Source organism: Xiphias gladius, chromosome 18 (genome assembly GCF_016859285.1).
Source record: "Xiphias gladius isolate SHS-SW01 ecotype Sanya breed wild chromosome 18, ASM1685928v1, whole genome shotgun sequence".
NCBI lineage: Eukaryota > Metazoa > Chordata > Actinopteri > Istiophoriformes > Xiphiidae > Xiphias > Xiphias gladius.
This window is the reverse complement of record NC_053417.1, coordinates 28541230-28565705: the sequence shown is the minus strand read 5'-3', so window position 1 is coordinate 28565705 and position 24476 is coordinate 28541230. Positions and strand designations below refer to the sequence as shown.

The 24476-nt window shown below is 46.6% G+C and overlaps 1 protein-coding gene across 1 annotated transcript in view; it reads right to left on the bottom strand.

The window, feature by feature from the left end:
* LOC120803864 (IQ motif and SEC7 domain-containing protein 2-like) overlaps positions 1-24476 on the bottom strand; it is a 147041-nt gene that overhangs the window by 8585 nt on the left and 113980 nt on the right. Inside the window, exons 2-13 of the mRNA XM_040152844.1 lie at positions 14711-14879; positions 12501-12668; positions 11666-11839; positions 11411-11506; positions 10211-10842; positions 7191-8120; positions 6217-6375; positions 5193-5315; positions 4921-5087; positions 3750-3889; positions 3187-3312; positions 1252-1351 (exon numbers count right to left, since the gene is read on the bottom strand). Of these exons, the coding sequence (XP_040008778.1) occupies positions 1252-1351; positions 3187-3312; positions 3750-3889; positions 4921-5087; positions 5193-5315; positions 6217-6375; positions 7191-8120; positions 10211-10842; positions 11411-11506; positions 11666-11839; positions 12501-12668; positions 14711-14879 (2984 nt within the window). The remainder of the gene's footprint in view (positions 1-1251; positions 1352-3186; positions 3313-3749; positions 3890-4920; positions 5088-5192; positions 5316-6216; positions 6376-7190; positions 8121-10210; positions 10843-11410; positions 11507-11665; positions 11840-12500; positions 12669-14710; positions 14880-24476) is intronic.

Here is a 24476-nt window from a genome sequence, read left to right as displayed (position 1 = left end):
TTAGGAAACCTGCGATGTGCTTCCACCGTGATTCTTCGAAACTGCCTGTTGGTGTTTTCAGTGGTCTACTAACTACACTCCTGTAGACTGACGATGCCTTACATTCGAAGCAAAGGCTGGCAGACAGTGTCATTTCTGTGATTGGAGAGGGAGGTAATGTCACGCTTTGCCAAGTGATTATTAACAGATTGTTGATAACGTTTCCAACTGGGACAGAGTCTCCACTTTTTGTCCCACATGCATTTTTGGTGCAAATTTCAAAAGCAAAATCTAGTGCCACGTTTAGACCAAGCTGAAGTGTACTGGTGAAGATTTCACAGCTTCTGGACTCAAAACTTACCTGCTGCGATCTTGAGATGCATTTTATCCCTACTGCAAATTCCTGACGCATAAATACGTAACTGCGATCTTGGGGCTTGTGTGTACGGCACTGCAACTTCTTGATCCATCTGGGACCCACATGCGCCTGTGGCAAAACTTTAAGGAACTACCGGACCTGTACGCACACTGCTACAGTAACCTCTCGACACAACCACCGTTCGATCCATGTCAACCTAGTATCCCTAGGAAAAGTGTTCAAAGTGGGGGGGGGGGTCTGCCACACAAGATTTCATCCAATGCAGGAAGTGGTGTGTCTATGCTGCGAGACAAAAATGAAGGGCGCGGAGTCCGGAGTTAGCGTCCCGTCTCACACCCACCGTTAATACTGGCTTTGTTTAACCGCGATCTGTTCCCAAACCTTAACTAAATGTTTTCCTTGCCAAACATAAACCACACCTCAACTCAATCAAATTGTTCTTGAGCCACACAGTAGGTGGATATTGCAGTAATAACAAATTTAAAAATATTGGCACTGGACATGAAAAACTGTTCAAGAATCTGCCAATATCAATGTCCAGTTTGGAAAAAATGTCCGCCTGTATCCTACGGTAGGTTTTGACCCTGCATGGGCCTTAATGTAAACCCCAGTCCAAGCTCCGGACCCACGTGCGCCTGCAATCCCACTGCATCCTCTCGGCCCTGGGTATCCTACTGCAATGCTGGATGCATCATGTGCCATAATGCATGCTCAGGTTTCAGTGAATCTGCTGGCTGTGGGGTAAAAATAGAGCGTTGAGCACAAAAAGAAATAGAGATATTAAAAAATAAAACGAAGTGAGGCTGAGACAGATGGAGAGAGCAGATGGACGAGAGGCGACGGAGACGACTGGAGAGAGTGTGGCACGAGAGGAGAGAGGGAGAAGTACTTACAGGTGTTTTGGAAGGTGTGGACCTGCATATCCACCAAAGGGAAGGATTGTCGGAAACTGTACGTAACCGAAGTCTTCTTCTTTTGGAAGATCTTTGTCACCTGAGGAGGAGGCGGAGGAGGAGAGGAGAGATGAGGGGAAAAGAGAAGGTATAATGGATTGAGGAGAGAGAAGAAAAAGTCATGGCCGAAGAGAGAATGGAAAGACAGAGAAAACGGAGGAGGAGGGGGAGTAGAAGAGAGGAAACAGCACAAGAGACAAAGGAGGAGGGAGTGTTTTATTATGCTAATCTTCGTCTTCATTCGTTTCCTCTGGTCATTTCGAGCTGAGAGATTTTATGAAATCCCTCAGTGGTAACCTCTTCTCCATAAACTGTGCATATTCTCTCTCTGCTTGTTTTTGTCACATCTGGAAACAAATTAAAATGACTGAACTGGGCCAAATCAAAGTTGGAGCCACTTCTTCTTCTGCTAAAGACAAACATAAGACGCGCTGTTCGTGGAGACCTGCTCGCAACATGCTTTACATCATTTATTTAGACTGGAGAGCTTTTGTCAGAGCCCTCCTGGTTCAGAATTCATGACGTTGCACAGATTCATATTCGGAGCTGGTTAATACCTGGCTCATGTTGTTTGTTTTTTGACCTTGACATGACCTTTGTATAATATTAAAACCGGCAGATCTTTAAAAAGGACATTTAAAAAACATTTTGACCACAGTGTTTTAAATAGAGTTGTAGGATTAACACAAACTCTTGATTATATTTCAGCTTAATATTTGTTTTTGTTGTATATTGTTCTCATGCTGTTTATTTTTTTTTTTTAGCTGTATATTACTATCCTGTTTGAATTGTCTGTCACCTTTTCAATTCAGAAACTACCCAGCGGTATAAAAGTAATTCACATTAGTTTCACCTTTAACAGCTGCAACAATAAAGTGTCCACATTTATGCATCGATAAAAGTTTGAGTAAAAGGCAGAGGACAGCCTGGCTCGAGTTTGCCAAACGGCATTTAAGGACTCTGAGAGGACGAGGGCAAAGATTCTCTGGTCTGATGAATAAAAGAAGAACATCGGGGGGGTGGGGAGGTGAACGCAGCCGGATACGGAGAGGTCCTTGAAGAAAACCTGCTCCAGAGTGCACGCAACCTGAGACGTGGGACGACAGTCACCTCTACCTGAAGCCCACGGCCAAGACAACACTGGCCTGGCTTCGGGACAAGTCTCTGACCGTCCTTGAGTGGCCCAGCCAAAGTCCAGACTTAAACCCCACAGAAAATCTGGGGAGAGACTCTGAAGGTGGCAGATCACAGACGCTCCCCATCCAATGTGACGGAGGGCGAATGGGATTAAGTGCCCAAATCCAGGTGCGCAAAGCTCGTAGAGACTTAACCAAGGAGACTGGAAGCTGGGACTGCTGCCGAAGGGGTTTCTACAAAGTACTGAATTAAGGGTCTGAATACTTTTGTAAATGAGAGATTTTAGTTTCTTTAATAAATTCTAAAAGCTCATTTTACTTTTCATGGGTTATTGAGTGTAGATTGGAATTGCCATTTTGCAGAATGGGCCAAAATGGCAATTTTAACTCAAGTCTCACAGGAAAAACACGAGACTCGATGGTGAAAGTAAAAGTTCCCTGTTTAGGAATCCATTTATTTTCTAACAGGAGGTAGGACTTTGAGACTTTCTAACAGTCTGCTGGAGTTCCCCATCAGACAGTACCAGGGCATCATGGGAGAAAGTAGTGCTCTGGTGATCCCTCTATATAAATAAATAAATAGTTCAATATTAAAAACACACACATACAAAAGGGACAGTGTGAGTCTGTGCGAGACGGATAAGGACACTAAATTACCACCTGTTTCTCTCTTTTTCAGTAAAATCCAAAACTGGCGGCAAAGAGATTCAGCTACAGACAGAGACGGTGTGTTGATTACCATCAGCAGGTCGTTGAACAGGAAGACTTCTCTCTGGTGGACGCCGCTCCTCTGAGCTCGGTTCGGATCCGGAACCTCGAACAGCTGACAGCAGCAAACCAACCTGCGATGAGGCAGGGACAGCACCTGCAAAACATAACGCGTTGTTTTTCTTTCATCAGTTAATCCGCAGACTGTTTTTGCAATTATTAATTTATTGCTTAGTCAAATAAATGTCCGAAAAAAGTGGAAACTCTCCATCATAAGTGAAGGTTTCATTTTTTCTAGTTATCTTTCTTTAGAAGAGTTTGCTGTGTAAGGTGTCACATTACTCCTACATTTGGTTTCAAAAAGTCGGTATGCAGTTTTGTAATGTACACCTAATACATACTTTGCCACCACAACAATAACTGGACTAAAAAGGACAAAAACTGGGTTACAGAGAAGTTTGAAGTTAAGGGAGATAACTTGTCTGAATTTCTTTTCTATATTTGAGTTGAAAAAGAAAAATCCTTTAATAGCTAGCATTAACAACACATTAAGTTTAGGCATATGTGCATATTTCATGTGTCAGAGGGTCTTACAGGCTTCTTGCCGACCACCATCCTCTCCACTGCCTGGACCTGGGACACGTGGTCATCGTTGGTCCTCAGCTCCCATTTCTGGATCCTTCCATAGATCGCAACCAGCAGGTCCCTGGGGATGTCCTGACCGTTATCAACACCTGATGGCAACACACAGGTCGGCCTTAAGTTTCAACTATCAAATTCTAATGTACAGAAGAAAACGGTCAAAGCTCAAGGACAAACAAAAAGCACAAAACCCGGGCGATTCAGAACAGTGCTCCCAGCTGATGTTATACACAAACACATCCTTCTTGTGAGCAACATCTTGGGTTAAATTGGTTCTTTACCCTTTAGATTTGGAGATCAGATCCTTTAGCTCAGTCAAACAGTAACTCAGTCAGGAGCACATTAGTCAAAGAAAATCTTATTTACAATCATTTCAAAACTGCAATTAGTTATATTTTGGCAGAATGGCTCTGTTCTGGGACTTCCCTGCGTGTGTGGGAAGCATAAGGCAGGGAGAGCAGCAGCAAACCCCCCCCCCCCAGGGGCACAGAACAGAGCAGGCATCAATGACAGACATGACAGGAGGAGCCGGGGCGGAGGCGGGTCGCAAAACGGTTTGCAAGGGAAGCGGAGATGGTAGGCAGGCTAAAGCAGCTTAAATACGGTGCCCTACATGAGATTTGCCAACTGGATGCATAGAAGGGAATCAGCTGAGCCATCAGCTGATGTGGGCTGGCATTGTCATCCGCTGCCATCAGCTGATTGTGGGCTGAGCTTGACTTCGCGGCCTGTCTGAACTAATGCCGCGCTCAATTTGTCTCATGGCAGAAATTGAATGAGAAGATCCGGATGAGTCTGCCCAAGTACAAATAAAGTTTCACTGTCAGCTTCACATCGATGGTAACTACTTTACAGAGAGACCCCAAATTAATAAAAGACCGATTTGATAAATTAAACAAGACGAAATTGAATAGAAAACTGCACATTCTTTAAAGCTCTTGCAAATCTTTGTAAAATCATGTTTCACTCTTTGAGCACAATCTGACTGTTACGAGTACTGACAACAGCCTGCAGCATTGCTGCTCTTTTCCAGCCAACTACTGTCTTTAAAATTTTCCAGACCTGCATTGTTTAAGACAGACTGCACTCATTAGAAAGAGATGCGGATGATCTGCTGACTGACCCCGCAGGTTCTTGATGAAGTCCTCGAGCTTCATCTTCCGCTCCGGCTTGACGTTGGGGCTGTACATGTCAGTGTTAAGGAGGATGATGGCAAAGGCCAAGATGAAGATGGTGTCTGGATTCTGGAACTGCCGGATCAGCACTGGGTTGCAAACACAGTACCGCTGACTGCAGAGAGAGAGAGAGAGAGAGAGAGGAAGTGAAGGAAACATCACAAACTCCACAGATAAGCCGTATACACTCTTGATGTAAACCTGTGGTGCAGTTTATTACCTGAAAGCCTCCACTAGTCGCTCCACCCGCTGAGCTTCTCCCTGAACTTTAATCTGAGCCTGGAACTTCCTCAGAGCGTCGTCAAGATCCATCCCAGAGAAATCCATTTCATCCAGGACACAGCTACAGACGGAGACAGGCAACACTGATCATGATCTCAAATGAAGTGCTTGTCGGATTGTCAAACAGCAGCTTAACCCCCCCCCAACTATCTTTCTGGTGTCAGAATATGGGGCTGTGTCCAACAATTTTTCTAACTTTTGAAACCAACAATTTGACAATGATTGGCCAGGTGCCGTTAGACGCATCTTTAGACATGTTCCGAAAACACAAACTAGTTTGTCTGAAGCACACTGAACCTTTAAAGCTGCTAAATGTAAGTTTGCTATCGCTAAATAGCCGACGTCAGCATTAACAGCTGTTTATTAAGCAGTCTAGAAGAAACTTTGCAAGTTCAGCATCAAATTCATTCCTACACTCGCCAAGAGCCTTCTCCAGCGGTGGAAAGCAACACCAATGTTAACTCTTGTTTTGCTTCTATCACTTCTTTTCTCCCACTGAAGTTAGCATGCTAACGAGCTAGCCCTGGCCCATCCCATCATACCACTTTGTGATAGTGAGTCAGGGCAGCGTCCAGCCCTTCCCCAGTCCAACACGAGAGGATGAAGAAGTAGCTCTGCCCAGAGGGCGTACTCTAACCTCTATTGCTAAACGCAACAATGGTTGAATCTCTGGATCAGTAAACAGCTGTTAATGCTTACGTTGGCTATGTAGCCATAGCAAAAACGTACATACAGCACCTTTAAAATGAAAAAGAAATAGAAATTAATCCCAACAAAACCTGTGTGTAAAACAATACAACACTAAAGATAAGACTATATTTCCCAAAAACCCTCTCGATATGAGTCACAGAGAGGATGCTGCTACTCATGTAATTTCCTTGTGAGGACATTTGATCCTTGTGAGGACATAAGTACATCACGGCGACCTGGGTATTCTCGAAGTGTGAATGTCTTTTACTGACTCTAGGACGTCCTTGTTGAACTGCTGCCGGCTGCCCAGGAACTCTCCGATCATCTGCCTGCTCAGTCCTTTCCTCTCCAGGATGAACCTGGCGATGCCCACCGGTGTGTCCGACACAAAACCCCTCTCGATCAGGTACTGGATCCCCTTCTCTGGTTTCCTGTAACCGAGAGGAGTCAAGACCATTTTAGCCGGTTTCTTGTTTTCAATTTGGCTTTCAATTTACTTGCTTATTAAATTAGCCGTTGTGTTCCACAATGTTACATCATGTTGTTACTCTTGTCGTTTCTATTTTGTTTTCCAGTGCAGCGTTGTAAGAGCTTGGACCTTTTTTGGTTAAGGTTTAAGACGTTAAATAAAGGTTTATAAGCTGCTTTTTATCTCACCTGTACCAAAGTCCGATGGCAGCGGTGAAATTTTGATTGTACTGCACAACAGCTATTTTTGCACTACAGATAATGGAGTGCTACACCACGCTTTTAATTAAAAAAAAAATCAAAGCTTTGAATCGTGACTACATGCTGACAGTGTTTGTTTATAGAGAATAACACAGATAAAGTAAAAAACGACCAAACGATCTCAGAAAATGACTAATGTTACTCGAAAAGCCCAAACACTTTTGTTTCAGGTAAGGTCATATTTAATTTTTCTCTGTGAAATGTGTGATGCAACCTGATTTCGAAATTTAGCGGCGTTTTAAAACTCCAGGCCCAGCCTCGTGGAGCCGCTCCTGTTTAGCTAGATGTTGTCTGACATAGCGTGCGGCAGGAACTTTGAGACCCATGAACTATCTGCATAATTTATGGTATCTAATGATATTTTATGCTATTAAAAATTAATTGAATTTCTAATGTCGGGGATTATTTACCTCTCTGGATTCTATGAATTATCAAAAGTACATGAGAGGAAGGTTAGGAATCTGAGTCTTCTTGTTGATTATTATGCGTACGTTCACAGATACAAACACACACTTACTTGTTAAACAGGTTGAGTCCAATGCGGTACTGCCGTCGCTGCACCACGTCGTTGTTGAAGGCGGGTGAGTCCCAGCTGTGGCGGCTCTCTCTCTGATAGGTCTGCTTCCCCAGCGTGGCCCCTCCCATCGGCTCCCGGAGGCTGTCACGTGAGGAGGAGCCAGAGCTGCAGTTGTTGACGGTGGTGTCGTCGTTGGAGTTGGTGGTGGTGGAGTTGACGCTCTCGTTGTCTCCGTCCGAGCAGAGCAGGTGGTGGTGGTGCAGGTGGGGGTGGTGGGCGAGGTGCGGCTGCTGCTGTGCCTCCATGTTTTGTAGCGCCAAGGAGGAGGAGGAAGACAGCGGCGAGGGTGTGAGCGGTGGCGGCAGGGGTGAGAGAGGTGTGAGTGGTGGTACAGGGGAGGGCAGTGGGGAAGAGGGGGGTTCTGGGTAAACATGGGGAAGGTGGTGGTGTTGGTGGTGCAGGTGGTGGTAGTGGTGCTGGGCGAAGTGGTGTGCGTGCTGGATGTAAGGGCTGCCGGCGTGCCCGTGGTGCATGTGCATGACGTGTGGCTGGGCGTACTGTGGGTGGTGGTGGAGGATGGTGGGGAGGTGGGGGATGGGCGACGGGTGAGGATGGGGGTGTGAATGTGGGTGTTGCAGCGGGTGAGGGAGCGGATGCGAGGGCAGGGTCCGGGCTGAGGGCATCGGCAGGGGGACGTTGGCCGGGCTGCGTGTCTGTCCCTGCGCTGTGGCCACCGAGCGGCCGTTTGGTTTGTGTTTGATGGTTCCCTGTGGCGAGTCGGCTTCGCTGCTTCCTCCCCCTCCTCCTCCTCGATCGTCCTCTCCACTCTCCCCCTCCCCTCCCGCTCCCCTCCTCTCCCTCTCTCCTCCTCGCTCGACTCCGGACGGCTCCTGCTCGTACACCAGGCGTCCGATAGAGCCTCGCTCTGACCTTAGTATTTGAACAGTAAAGTAAATGTTAGAGAGTAATTCCAGACAGGGTGAAAATACAGCATATTGTCCAAAATGGCGTCTTTGTGGAGGTACTTTGTGTGTGTGTTTACCGTGGCAACCACACGGCACTTTGTAGTTCTGGTGCAATTTAAACCACAATACATGTATTCATTTATGCTTATGCTAAAAAAACGTCATCATGAAGTCCAGCCGATTACAAAGTCTTCACAAATAAAGCATCGATGCGAGACGAGGAGAAGTTGCAGTAAAGAGTGAGAGAAAGAAAGAGAGACAGTGAGAGAGAACTACTGAGTCTGTGACGGGGGGGGGCACGTATGTCGCCAGACCCCCCTTGTCACACAACGGTCTCTTCCGTAAGATTTCTCTCTGATTTCAAAAACTCGTCAGCCGAGCCTCGTGAAGCCCTACCTGTTTAACTAGATGTTGCTAGGCAACCAAAGTGGCAGGGACTCTGAGCACCTACAGAAAAGCAAGTTATATACTTACTGAGTGATTGAAGAAATGGATTTGAAATTTTGATTACATACGGTGTTTTTGTTTTTTTGCACGTGGCCACGGTATAAGTGGGTGATAATACCCAACTTTATGTCCCAAGACTGTAAAGGATGATGCCCTGTCTCGCAAAGCAATTAAGGAAAGCGATAAGAAAGTCCTGGATCTGCCCCTTTAACCGGATCAAAACCAAAATGTAAAGGGTTCTTCCCTGGGCCACGACCCATCCCTCCGCCAAAGTTTGGCGCAAATCGGATCCTGCTGACAAATAAACCAGCAAGCCAACAAATGAAAAGATGAGCTCCTAGGTGGAGGTGAGAAAGCTTTCTGATTGGCTGTGCTGACCTGTCACTCATGTCCACTGAGCTGTCACTGGGCGGTTCGATGGTCAGGACAGGGAGGTGTCCACCTCCTCCTCCGCCTCCTGCCCTCCCTCTGTACTCCCCCCGACACTCTGTACAGGGGGTGCTGCTCCTCCGACTAGTGTTGCTGCCTCCCTCCGTCTCCCTGCTGTCCTCTCTCGCCCCTGCACCTCCACCTCCCCCTCCTCCCCAGTACTCAGTGTCGGAGCTGGAGGCGGGGCGGGAGAGCGGTGAGGAGGGCGGGCGGGAGAGAGGCGAGGAGGGGAGGCAGCCCTCGTCCATGTAGAGGGTGACATCGCTGAAGGAGGTGGTGGTGCTGTCCTCGTGCATGGCGGCTCCTCCTCCCACGCCTCCCTCCTCTCCCTCCACCTCCTCGCTCTGACCTTAGTATTTGAACAGTAAAGTAAATGTTAGAGAGTAATTCCAGACAGGGTGAAAATACAGCATATTGTCCAAAATGGCGTCTTTGTGAAGGTACTTTGTGCGTGTGTTTACCGTGGCAACCACACGGCACTTTGTAGGTCTGGTGCAATTTAAACCACAATACATGTATTCATTTATGCTTATGCTAAAAAAACGTCATCATGAAGTCCAGCCGATTACAAAGTCTTCACAAATAAAGCATCGATGCGAGACGAGGAGAAGTTGCAGTAAAGAGTGAGAGAAAGAAAGAGAGACAGTGAGAGAGAACTACTGAGTCTGTGACGGGGGGGGGCACGTACGTCGCCAGACCCCCCTTGTCACACAACGGTCTCTTCCGTAACATTTCTCTCTGATTTCAAAAACTCGTCAGCCGAGCCTCGTGAAGCCCTACCTGTTTAACTAGATGTTGCTAGGCAACCAAAGTGGCAGGGACTCTGAGCACCTACAGAAAAGCAAGTTATATACTTACTGAGTGATTGAAGAAATGGATTCTTGTTTGTTTTTTTGTTTTTGTTTTTTTGCATGTGGCCACGACTTTATGTCCCAAGACTGTAAAGGATGATGCCCTGTCTCGCAAAGCAATTAAGGAAAGCGATAAGAAAGTCCTGGATCTGCCCCTTTAACCGGATCAAAACCAAAATGTAAAGGGTTCTTCCCTGGGCCACGACCCATCCCTCCGCCAAAGTTTGGCGCAAATCGGATCCTGCTGACAAATAAACGAGCAAACCGACAAATGAAAACATGAGCTCCTAGGTGGAGGTGAGAAAGCTTTCTGATTGGCTGTGCTGACCTGTCACTCATGTCCACTGAGCTGTCACTGGGCGGTTCGATGGTCAGGACAGGGAGGTGTCCACCTCCTCCTCCTCCTCCTGCCCTCCCTCTGTACTCCCCCCGACACTCTGTACAGGGGGTGCTGCTCCTCCGACTAGTGTTGCTGCCTCCCTCCGTCTCCCTGCTGTCCTCTCTCGCCCCTGCACCTCCACCTCCCCCTCCTCCCCAGTACTCAGTGTCGGAGCTGGAGGCGGGGCGGGAGAGCGGTGAGGAGGGCGGGCGGGAGAGAGGCGAGGAGGGGAGGCAGCCCTCGTCCATGTAGAGGGTGACATCGCTGAAGGAGGTGGTGGTGCTGTCCTCGTGCATGGCGGCTCCTCCTCCCACGCCTCCTCTCCCTCCACCTCCTCCCACCCGGCCCGCGGCACGTCGGGAGGATGCACCGGTGTTGCGCCACGCACACTGTCCGTAGTCTTCGTCCTCGTCCTCCTCCTCATCCTCCTCCCCTTCTTCCTCCTCCTCCTCCTCCTCTTCGTCTCCCTCCTCCTCATCCTCCTCGTCGTCCTCCTCTCCTTCCCCTCCTGCTTCCTGGGAGTCCTCGCGGCCGGACTGGCAGGTGAGGGAGTCGTCCATGGAGTCGGCCAGGGACTTTACCTGTTACACACACACACACACACACACACACACACACACGATGTGAACAAACACAACGCAGAGATACACACATGATCATACCATCAAGTCTCCAACAGCGGGTGCAGTTTTGTCCGTCGATGTTAAACTAGCATGAATGAAACCCAACACCCGGTGCGAAGTCTCCCAGCCTTCCCTTTATTGGTCGGGCTTTAACATGAACAGTCTGAACAGTTAAGTGGTTCATTGTATTAGTTGGTGAATATAACAGAAAAAAAGCAGATTGGTGAGAGTGACGCGTTGTTTTACTGATGGAGTTTGTGCTCTGGAAACTCAGTATACGCTACGATGAGTTTACCATGTGAGCTGTTGCAGTAGGCTACGAGTAGATCCACGCCTCTTAAGTTGTTTCCACCTGGGTTTTATTTGTTCACGCTGGCTAATTTGAGACGCTGACGTTGTTTGAATGCCAGCTTGTACATTCTAATCTAAGGAGATGCACGTTTCCGCAGCGCTGACTCCATCAGTACGTCAACTGGTTTCTCCGGAGCTTGGCGTTAAAAGCTGAGGAGGTGACAAGTGTGTTTACCTGCTTAGAGAAGGAGTCGTCCATGTCTCCTGCGTCCTCTGAGCCCTGCTGACCTGCTGACCCCTGACCCTGCGGCTGACGCTCATCAAACGAGTACTGGACCCACCGAAAACAACCACACGCACACAATCAATACAAGAAAAGAATCGGCAAACACTGATGTTTTTGTGATGGAACACTTCCTTATGTTTTTATCGTGTATGTCTATTTATATATTATTCAAGTGTGTGTGAGTGTGTGTGTGTGTGTGTCCACCTGCATCCTCATGTTGGACAGGATGATGCGCCGGGTCATCCTGCTCTCGGAGGCGGAGCTGCGAAGCCTCTCGAAGTTCTTGTTCATGCGGTACTGCCTGAACGCTGTCTGGATCGTCCTCGCTGCCCGCCGGGACACGAACTGGCCCCCGTACTTCCTCTCCAGCATCTCCACCTATCAGAAAGCGGGGTCATGCACTGGCAACCAATCGGGGAGATTCGGAAAATCACGGAACAGAAAACAGACTACGCAGCCTAACAAGTACCAGGACAATAGATAATAATATTAATAATTACTAAATCCCCCAGGATCTCCAGGCTTTTCAAACGTAGACGTTTAAAATATCCCTGGATCCACTAGTTTCTGTAAACCTGAATGTACCGATTTCCATAAAGGTTATCAGGTTGAAGCGGTAATTTAACAGGTCAACAAGCCCCACACATGGAGGCAGAGATCAGTAATTTGTGTTGCTCATTACCGGCAGGACTAAGCAGCAAGATCCCAGAGTAAACACGGCTTTTGCTAAAGGACTGATCACATGCCTCGGTTTTGTCTTGAATCAGTCAAACCAATCCAAAGGACATCCCAACACTGGGATGCACTGATGTGGGTATCAGATGTGATAAAAACAGGCAAATCGTGACACAGTGCTGAGCATCCATCCACAATGTGTGTGTGTGTGTGTGTGTGCATGCGTGTGTGTATGTAAAACAATGGGCGTGGGCATCGTACACTGCTGGTTTGAAAAGGCTGCATTCAGCTCAGAGCGTAAAAGAGACGATGGCATGAAAACACCACCGGACCTGTCCGCAAGTCCATTACTGTGGCGCTGTACCTTCTTGTCCTGGAGGTCTGTGGAGAGCTCATAGCTGTCAGAGAGAGCCTTGCAGCGTTTGCTCTCCTCCTCCTCTTGCTTGCGGAGCGCCAGGCTGGCCGGCTGGTGTCGGCTGCGCTGAGCCCAGGCAAGGCTCGCCGGGCTGGGGGGAGAGATGGGAGAGCTGCCCTGGAGTAGAAGAGGAGAGGGAGACAGGTAATCAGTATCGACTGAGGTAGTTTTAATTGGAACTTATTCAGGGGAGGCTGACCGAGCTGTTTCAGATTCATACCCCGAAGTCTGTGGTGAGGAAAGAATAAGGTAAAAGTAGCAAAAACACAAGTTAAGAGCTGCTGTACTTCAACGCACTGCTAGCGCTGCTATTCCATTATGAGTTTCTACAAGGCTGCTCTTTTCCACCTGGGTTGGCTCGCAGAGACAGCCCTGTAAACCAGCTAATGACAGCTGAGGATGTCAAACTCCTTAAACCGCTGTTATTTCTGCTCTCTAATTACAATTCCTCTTATTTTAGCAAAATAATTATAAGCTTGCTACCAGCCTATAGGGTTAATTACCCTGGTAGTAAGTTGGTAACGATTTGGAGCTTCGGCCATGCTGCTGTTGCTTGCTGTTCAACTTTTTTTTTAAAGTGTGGGTTACTTTTGCAGCTTTGGCCGCTGCCCTTACCGAGCAGCACAGTCTTCAGTGTTGTCAGGTGTACGATTATCATTGAGTTTGTATTATAATTTAGCCTTTTGTTTGGTTTACAATAGATAAATCTGAAAATTTATCATGATTTTTACACCATATTTATTATTTTTAGTGACCAGTTTTTTTTTCCTTGACACTGATATGACACAAAGCTGATTTGAAACCAGCCTAATTATTTTTTGTACGTTCACTATGTGTATAATCTATTAGGCAAACTGACCCTGGATCTGTCATAAACGATCCAATCGCATCTGTGCTGCGGCCTTGTGCGACAGCCACTGTCAGTGCTAACAGCCTCTCGTAAACTCTGACTGTATTTAACAGCTTCAAGTGTCCGATCGTTTCATTTGGCCTCATGTCCTTTTTGGTTTTTGGTGCAAAAATTTTTAACCTTGCAACTGTTTGCTGAAACGCTAGGATGGCTGGTTTGTGTCGTCAGCTAGCATGCTTACTAGCATTGCTTGTCAACATGCCAGCTAACTAGCGTTTGGTTTCTTGGAAAGCCTGCTAGAATAGTTTAGTTATCTATCTAAACTGTTGTTGGCAGTAAAGTTATTCTTTTCCTGCCATTTTTAGCAGTTACCAAGCAGCGCAGGTGCGACACCCTCTGGACGGGAGTGGGGTTGTCCTGCATGTAGCCCACGAAAACCAAGACAGATGCGTTCAGATTTCTTTTCTCTTATTCGTTCTTTCACCATTAGAAGTCCACAAATGGTCCCAACATCTTTTCAAAGTCTCTGTATTTTCCCTTGAATTACAAATATTACAATTTTTTCCATTGATAGTGAGCTTGAAAGTCATTTTAGCCACTGGCTTAGAGTCAGTTTTAATGGATTCACAACACTTAAGCTACATAGTCGGAACTATATCAAGTAAACATAAGGAGTAAACAAAGTCAGAAAATGAATCCAAATTTATGTAGCAGAACTTTGTTTTTTCTTCTTTCCCATTAATCATCTCATGACCCCTCAGATTTATCTGGTGACCCTTTGGAGGGGCCCGAACCCTAGGTTGGGAACCAGTGGACTAAACAAGCTAACTGTGTATAAAGTAGCCAAAACCGGCTCCACCTCGAGCAGCTACAACAGTAAAATGCTGCTGAAGCATCGAAGCATCAGTGTTAATAATGTAATTTATTACTGATTTTTAATTACATTAAGCTGGTGACACTTCTGGCCTTTTACTGAAGTAGGGCTTTAGTGCCCGATTTTTATTGTGGCGCCGGTGCTTTCGCTTAAGTAAAGGATGTGGGCCATATCCCAAAGGATCCCTGGGATTGTATGTGTTCCAAAGTTCAAGAATGAAGCACCACAGTGAAGACGATGTTTCCTTCGTGGAGAGACGGAAAACATTCGCACATTTTAAACATCTGTCAAGAAATCAGATTTCATAACTTCCTTCAAAAATACGCAGCTCAAACTTGATTGGTTTGGCTGCAAACCAATCGTGGTCTTCAAACCAAATCAATGGCTGCAGACCTGTTGTGTGTGTCTTCCGTGTTTGTGTTTCAGGGTCGGTACCTGTGTGTGTGTGTGGGAGGCTCCCAGGGGCCCGCTGGTGGAGGCAGAGCTGTAGGGATCGCAGGGGCTGGAGAGGGGGCTGTTGCTAAAGCGATGGAAGGGAGGTGAATGGCCGAAGGATGAATCAGAAAAGGTGAGCGCCTCCGGACACTGAGAGTCGCCCTCCACACTGAGAGAAAAAAAGACAGGGGGGGTTATCCACCTGCTAATGTTGATCACATCAGGTAAACTGACTGATTCGATAACGTGTGTGCGTTTCCTGTCCGAAAAAAAAGGTTAAGAAAGAGAAAAAAGAGGGAGAGAAAAAACAGGATGAATGGAAAGGAGAGTTGATCTGTACTAAAGAGAACAGAATCAGGACAAACAGTGGGATGAGGAGGAGGAAGATTGTACAGAAAAAGACAAAAGTGAAGGAGAGGGAAAGAGGAGAAGAAAATTACATGACAGGAGAAGACGATGTGATGACGATGATGAGGAGGAGAAACACAACAAGACATGGAGGGAGGGTGGTCGAAGAGTACAAAGGGAGACAACAGAGCAAGAAGAGGACGACAGCGGTACAACAGAAGGGAGAGGGGGAAGAGAGAAAGGGGAAACAGGCGGAGAGAAGACAAGTCAACTGACTGCCCTGGATCAAACCAGACCAGACCAGACCAGACCAGACCAGACCAGAAATCAGACGAAACAAACCAGAAAACCAAACCTTACCTAAACAAACTAACTGGTCTAGATAAGACTAAACTGGACCAAGCCGGTGAACCTGGAACAGATTAGACTAAATGCGGGTAATTGAGACAAACTGGACCAAATCTGAAAAAACTTGACCAGACCAGTCAAGCTGAAACAAAACAAACTAGAGTAAACCAGATTAAACTCGACCGAACAAGAAATAACTGATATAAAACAGGACAATTTTGGACCAAGAAAGACTAACAAGGCTGAAACAGACCCAGTGGATCAAACTGGAGTAAACTGGACCAGACTAAATTGGAGCAAATTAAATTAAACTAAACTAGACTAAACCTGGACGATTCAGATTGAACTGGAGCAAAGAGACAAACTGCACCAAACCAGACTAAACTGGACTCAACCATTTTGAACCAAAACAAACCAGAACCATCATGATCAGGCAAACCAGCAAACTAAAGAAACTGGACCAAACCAGACTAAACTGGACTCAACCAAATCAAACCAAAACAAACCAAACAAACTGAGACAAACGAGATTAAACCAGACCGGTTCTGCTTCACACTGGTCAGGTGACAGTTTGACAACAGATAAACCATCGGTCACCGGCTCAGCATCCTCTGAGAGACACATCAGTGTCACCGAGAAACACTATGACTGATAGATGATCAATCTATTAATTGATTAATCAAGGAGGAGAAGGAATGTGTGTGACGGCTTTCAATAGCTTAACTTTCATCATCAAAGGGGCTCTTCAGTGTTAATCTAAGACACCTGTGAAGTTGGCACAGCAGCTAATGTGGGCACTGCCAAGCTCACACACACACACACACACACACACACACACACACACACACACACACACACACACACACACACACAGGCACACTTACACAGACACACACACACAAGGTCTCCCACACACTCATGCTGTGTCTCTCGCAAACAAAACTCACTGTACACCCACACTCACATACACTGTACACACCCCCATACAGACACACTCGCACAGACACACACAGACACACACAGACACACACAGACACACACTCACACACATACTGCTGTTAGCCATGAGTCACCCTCATGTGACTCAGTGTGTGTGTGTGTGTGTGTGTGTGTGTGTCTGTGTGTGTTTGTGTGAGTGAGTGAGAGAAAGAGAGGGAGAGAATTGAAGAAGAGCTGAAGACATTATTCGGGGATGATGTGGCATTTACATCCCTAAACTTTGACACACACACACACACACACACACACACACACACACACACACACACACACACACAGAGACACAGACACACACACACAGAGCAGAGAAGTGACTGCACTCATAAATCCCAGTGAGGCTCTGCATTAAAAACTGAGGGGAAGGTACTCTAGATAATTGCTAACTGTCTCTCTTTCCTCTTCCTCCTCCTCATCATCATCTCTCTTCTCTCCTCTGTCTCTTCCTTTGCCTTCCTCACTTTCCTCTCATCTCTTCTCCTCCATCATTCCATCATTTCCTCCTCTCTCTTCTCCACCCATCTCCTGTTCATCCTCTTTTTCCTTTCCTCCTTTCCTCTCGCGCCCTCTTTCCCCACTTACTCCCTTTGAAATGACCTGCATTTATATCCGAACCTGTCTTAAAATATGTTCAGATCTTCACCGAGTTGCAATGATGAACAGACACGATCGATCGTGTCATTGCGTCGTTCTTGTGCGTACTGAACACATCATTCAAACATTCGCAGTGTCGGTTGAAGAAATAACGGGAACCCCTCGGCTAACGACGTCAGCGAAAGCTAACTGGAGTCGGGGGTTGGCAAACCCGGAGGTTTGAGGTCTGGGTCGGAGCTGCTCTGACTTATTTTGAGTTTGCCGTTCACAAGAAGCATCTGCTGATGTGAACCAGGCCTCGCAAAACGGAGGTCTCAGAAGACTGAGGATGAAGAATTGTTGATTCGTGTAAAGTTGTAGAGGTTAAGAGTTCAGATATTCGTCAGTCCACACTCGGACAAACTGTGCGTATAAACGGAGACGATGCGGTTCTGTGGCTACTCCGTCTCTAGAAGTGGGCCGAGCTGAGACGGCGCCGAAGGCACGAAGCAGAATGATCAGTGAGGTAAAAAAGAAACTCAGAGTAAGAGCTAAAGGCTTCAAGGAATCACTGGAGCTGGTTAATATCTCTGTTCACGAGTCGACGATACACAGATCACGGAGCACGGTGCCCGTGGCAGGACACCACAGAGGAAGCAGCTGCTCTCCTCTCTCCTTTTATTCTTCCTCTCCCCTCCTTTCCTTTACTTCTCTCCTCTCCTCAATCTTTTACCTCCTCTCCTCCCTCAGTCAGCTGAGGCTGAGCCAGGTGCAGGGTTGAACTGAGGTGAGGTGTGTTTGATTTACACCCCAGCTGTGCAGTCAGCACCACGCTGGCAGCTTCCTCTGGCAGGCGGCGGTGCGCTGAGGTCACGCAGTAAACTTCAGGTGACCCTGACGTTAGAAAACCATCACATCTGTGCCAGATTTGACTTTTAAAACTTCCGTCTCCATCTTTGCTGCTTAGCACCCTGAGCCGTTCTTGCTAGCGGTGTTGTTCCTCCCCCGGTCGGAGCGATCTTAATCCGTTCATAAAACCAGCACCAGTCACCCCCCGAATAAGATGTGTGGAACACCTGTTTGTTTTTAAAGTGGGCTATCAAAACCTGGCGCGCAACTTGACACAAGGGCCTAATTCCCACCGGGGATTACTGTGGGACATGTGCCCCTCACTTTTCATAGTCCTTCCTTTGTCCCCCTCACTTTTCTAGATCTGTGTTGATATGTTTTTGATTAACGAGTCTGTCAGTCGTCCGTTATCTTTACGACTCAGCGTCTCGCGGCCCAAGATAACATCTTGAAATGTTTTGTTTTGTCCAACCAACAGTCCAAAACTAAAAGATATTGAGTTTATAGAAAAAAAGCAGGGGAAAAAAGCAGCAAATCCTCCAAATGGAGAAGTTGGAACCAGACATTGTTTTTGCAAAAAAAGATGAGTGAAGAGGATTTTAAAAAAAGATTTAAAAAAAGTCACAAAGAATTGTGGTCTACTATTTATGGTTAAAAAAAAAAGACATGAGGCAAGTTACACTTTCTTTCTTTCTTTCCAGTTGGTGCAACAAAAGTTAAAAGCGGTTTATACGATATCTGAGGGAGTTTGTTAACTTCTATCACAACTTCAGACGTATTCCCTGCTGCAGTTCAGTGGTATAGAAATGAAATTTCCAGGAGTCGGGGCTGCTTCTAGTCGACATGCATCTGTAACTGCTGTCACGTCATCATCATCTGACCACATTTCCAGATGTTTCTAGGCTAAGTGCTTAACGTCTACCAAGGGGTTAAAATATTCGTAAGATTCATAATAAAAAATGCTGCATGTAACTCCAGTATCTGCTGGATGCACAGCCGAGATCCTGGTCTGTCTCACTGTAATATTCTCTAAAATCTACCTGTGAAAACACCGCAACACAACTACACTCCGCAGAGTCCGGCACAACACACAGTAACACCCACAATTCTCATAAACCCACCGCAGCACGGAAACAAGATAACACTCACACGTAAACCTTGGCTCTGCTCGGCAGCTTGTTTTTCCTGTGAAACCGCATGAGTCCGGGGGAAGAGGACAGACACACACACGCGCACACACACACACACACACACACACACACACACACACACACACACACACACACACACACACACACACACACACACGCACACACACACACACGCACACACACACAGCAATGAGGTTCAATAGAGTTTTTCATATTTATGTTTCTTTCTCATATTCTGTTACTCCACACACAGAAAAACACACACACAATCACACACTTAAACATACACTCTGTTTCTGTTTGTCATTCTGCATTCATGGCCAGGGGCGGTAACTAACAACACACTGGTAGCACCACACACACACACACACACACACACACACACACACACACACACACACACACACACAGACACTGATTAGAAATCTATCTGATTTATGTGGGTTACAGTGTCAAAGCAATAATGCCAGTTCCTGCACAAACAATACAAACACACTCTGAAACACCGAAGCGTGGATGAACTCACATGTGGTTATTAACACACAGACTGCCTCTCTCTCTCCCTCTGTCCTCCCCCTCCCCAGCCAGCAACAGGCCGAACACAAAGACCATCAGGAGCCTTGAAACATTCGCGTCGTCAGGTGGAAAACAGAGTCACTTCTGGTGACCGCCTCGGCTTTTCCAAGGCACCGTCTGACCATAATGTTAACCACAGTTACTGTCTTCTGCCGTTTCCCCCCGACTGTCTGTGCGCTAAGAGACGGCAGACAAGGGGGATTCCCCAACTCTGTGTTTAACATGATCTGTTCTGGAAATTTATGGGCACAGATTTAGCAAAATACTGACAGAGAACTGTAACTAAAACTGAGTGCCACTGAAAACGACCCTACGAAAAGAAAATGTCAGGGAGAAACACTTTGTAATGCACAAGAGGTCTAAATGAATCAAGTGCTCTGCGGGAGATTATAGCGTCTGGATCATCACTTGCCAAATCCGAGTTTAATTTCTTTTCACTTTTTGAGTTCAGGGTTTGATTTCAAAGCCAGATTGTGCTGTACGTTTAATGCCAAAAACAAAAATCTCTCCATTTAAAAGAGGCTGTCAACATTTTGAATCGGTAATCCATCCATCCATTAACTCTGCCGCTTATCCGCCGAGGGGTCGTGCGGGGTCGGAGCCAATCCCGGCTGCCGCTGGGCGAGAGGCGGGGTACACCCCGGACAGCCTATCCCAGGACTGACATATAGAGACAAACAACCAGTCACACATCTGCAGGCCACTGAGAGCCGCCAATTCCCCTGCCGGGGTTCGAACCCGGGTGTCCCGTGCCCAAAACACTTAAAGCATCAAACACTGAAATTTGAAAAACAGAAATGGGACTTGGGAAAGGCCCCCTGCTCGGCCGTGAGTGTGTGTGTGTTGCGCCGAGAGGCCGCGTGAACCCGGCAGGTAGCGGCTCCGCACCGGCTGCAAACAACAGCCATGACAAGCAGGAGGTGAGGGTGCAGCACTGCGACAGAGCAGGCAGCGACTCCCAGTGAGACGTGGTCGGTCTCTGGAGGAGGGGCGGGGGGGGGATGACCTGACTGTCTCACTGACTCACCAATAAATGTCCCCTGCTCCAGAGGGCCAGGAGATAATGTGGAGAATCAAACATTTATTTACTTAGAGAGCAAAGTTTGCTCAATAACTCTGACGACGTTTGGTGCTTTGAGAGCGTTTTTTAATCCTGCGTTGCTTCATCCGGTTGAATCAGACCCCGGTTTGCTTCCCCCATTGGTATGACGTTTGTTTGGGCAGAACACAGCAACAGAGCTCAGGCGTGGACCAAAACAACCACTCAGAGACCCTTTAGAGGAAGCGCTCTCGGTGCGGAGCCCTTCGTTTGTGGTGTGAACTTGATCTGACCAAACAAGTTCACTAGCTCGTCCACCTGAGGAGAACTAACGACAGGTTGGACATCGTCTCGAGGGGCTGTTTGGTCCCTGATCCAGAGCCGCACGAGGCGAACTGCAGGTGTGACAGCACCCTGTTCGTGATCCGCTGCTCTGGTGCACTGGAGCGGAATCGGTGTCACGCTGACGCTATCAAGACAAACGGGTGTCGGCCAGATGTGGCCAACCTACATTAAATACTCATTTAGCGTCACTGTTACCATAAATCATAACAACACAATTTGATAGACCTTTTAATTCCTATTTGCCGAAGCCTGAAACGGCAGCACCCGGCTCCCTGACTGTGACGGACTGTATGCCAAAGTGTGTGTCTCCAGAGCTTTTAACCACGTCTGACAGTCTTCCTCAATGGATGGCGTTTGCTCAGTCATCACGGATGTCAGAGACAATGACGGTAAGTGTGAGATCCAGTCAAGGCTCGTAGGTGAGTTATTGATTCCATTTTTCTTTTTGCCGACCTACTTTTTCAAAGGAGAAGACTGAACATTCCAGCTCGGTGTTTAATGCATTTAACTCTTTTCTTCTCAACCAACTGTTCTTCCCTCCAACACTTTGGTCTCGATCAAGATATCTCAACAACTGCAGGACAGATAAGGATGAAATTAAGAATAGATATTCACGTCCACACAGGAAAGGAAAAGGAAATATCAAACTCTGATGGTCCCTTCCTGATCGTATTCCTGCTCCCCGAATGATGAACCCTCACATTTTAACCCTCGGGTCAAGTACGTTTACGTTTTTAGCTCCGCCGTTGTTCTGGCTCTAAGAATAAATGTAAATCCTTTTTTTTTTTCTGTCCAACAATTTCATATTGTGGCTGTAGTGAACACTGCAGCCTCTAGGTGACGCCAGCGGGACCGTAGTTTTCTACAGTGCCTTTGCTTGAGAAGGACATTTCGATTGGCTTCTGTTTCCTCTGCCACTAATGTCCCCTGTAGGCCACCGTAGCCTCCAGGTATCACGCTGCAGCATATAATACAGAGCAACTCTGATTTACAAACCTCAGAACACGGCGCCACATGGGAACAAACACACACACACAAACACACACCTGCAGCTCTGTCAAAGTCACTCACACAGGAGGTCAGTGTGTCCGTCTGTTGTAATTAATAAAGTTCTGTGATTAACTGTTGAGCTCCGTAATTACATACACAGCTCAGGACAACACCTGCCCCTTATGTGTGTGTGTGTGTTTGTGTGTGTGGGTGATATTAGCAAGAAACTGTTCATTTCCTGAGCTTGGGAACCGATATCCGTGATAAAATACTAAAATATTACGATAATGGCCTATTACAGATGTATTAGTACTCGCATATATGTTGTCCGATATGTGCCGATATGAAAACCTTTTTTTTTTAACATAACATAATGTAGAAAAAGATGCTTGGGGTAATTACGAAAACATGTCGTCACATTTAAAAGTGTGGTTTTCCACTTGATATATAATATATATGTCTATTCCTCAGACTGAGGAACACGTGGTGGCTGACATTTGTCTCCGTCGTGGTCTGAAGCACAGTGTGAAGTCCTCAGACTGAAAATGTGACTCACAGTGAGGGCAGTGTCTTTCCATTCACGTTTCTGAGGCCAGATTGTCCCAGGGATTGGAACCAGCAACCACCCTGCTCCACTGCCCCGTAGGCTCGCAGCGCTCTACATTAGGACACGACGGGGACTCTGGGAAATGTGTGTTAGTGAGACACAGTTTACCCTCGCCTTGTTTTACTAGAGAGAGAGAGAGAGAGGGAGGGAGTGTGTGTTTCTGTATTGATGTGTTGCTGTGTGAATTTCTGAGTGTGTGTGTGTGTGTGTGTGTGTGTGTGGCTTGTTGTCCATACAGGCACCAAATGGCACGAAACCCTGAGGCATCGAGCTACTCACAACCACTACAGTACATGCGAGTCATCCCCACCTCTCTCTCTCTCTTGTCTTTTGCCTCATGCTCCCCTACAGATGGCCTTGTGTTTTCTGTCCTTCTTCATGTCCTCTCACTCGCGTTCTTTCTTGAGTGCACGCGTTTCTAGCGTCTCTCTCTTTACTTTTTGTCTTCCGTCTCTGTTTCCTCGACCCACTTGCTGAACATTGATGTTGGATGATTCCACAGAAACTCCAAAAGTGCTTTCGGTGCCGGTGTGATTTTACTAAACTTTCCCTACAGAACTACGGGGAACCATACTCACTACACCCACTCATGGAAACTATAGTCTGGTTGATATGTGGTCAAAACTCTGTCATTAAAGTCAGGTGATATTCTATATTTTTATTATTATCAACAAATTCCATGAAAAGACCAAAACCAACAATGAATTACTCCTGTTACAGGTATTGTGTATATATCCAAAGCCTGATTTACATTATCTGATTCCTCTGTGCCTTAGAGCTCTATTGCCGTCCAAACACCCATCCTGTTCTTCGTTATCGTGAACACACACACACACACACACACACACACAGACACACTGTAGTTTATTTTGAATCCCACACACCCCGTCCCGCTGCCCCAAATACTCACTAAAGCATCAAATGTGGATTAAACGCAGCTGAAAATTAAATATTTGTGAGGTGTTTTTAAAGATTTACGTCTTCGGTAGAAACCAGCGGGCGCCGAGCCGAGAGACACAGACAAGAGGAGGGAAGTCAGAAAGATGGACTAACAGATTGTTTGTCAGCTTTGGTCTTTTCCTTGGGTTTCTTGACAATATCAAAACTACAGAATAACAGTGTTAATATCAGTCTTAAAGAGGGGTAACATTTGGTTGGAAAGTTAGTTCGTTAGACACATAAGTCGAATATAACAGTCGTGATAATATATTAACCAGCAGATCTGTCCTGGTTCCAGATCTCTGATTTGTTCAGTGATTCAAACAGCCTTTGTCTGGCGTCGTGGTCACTGTTGGCTCTGACTGGAGGACAGTTGACCAATCAGAGCTTTGTAGGTTAAATCAACCTACATATACATGAAAAATCACAACAGAAACTGTGACAATCACGAGTGAAATGAACCGAAACAGCTGTACGGGGTCGCTGTGCGTCGACTTACAAAAATAACTCAGAGACAAATATCTTTGATGAACCCGGCAAACATGAAGTTATCTGCTTCCGGCCACGGCTACCAGAGCATCTGTGCTGACTGAAAATGATGCTGGAGGGATGGACACGTCACTCTCCACTGGCTGGTTAGGGCAATTAGCACAATGTCATCAACTGACTGGATCAAAGGAATCAAAATGGCAATTCAGTCCCATTATGTGGCTGAAGCAGCTGAAATATAGTCAGTTAAATGCGGTTTAAACGATGGTATCTAACCTAAAAAAACCTTTTAATTTTCAGCTAAATCTAACCCAGTTTTAATATCTTGACATCATTTGACCTGTAAATTACTGGGCAGGGGAAGACTTTGACATATGCCTTACATACAAATCCCCACCCTGAGCTCCACACATGCTGCATAACAATGCTTCCTCCTTTGGCATAAGCGGCAAAATAAGTCAACATCCAGTAGACACCCCGTGCCGATGCTTAACTGTCCTTCAGAATCATCCAACA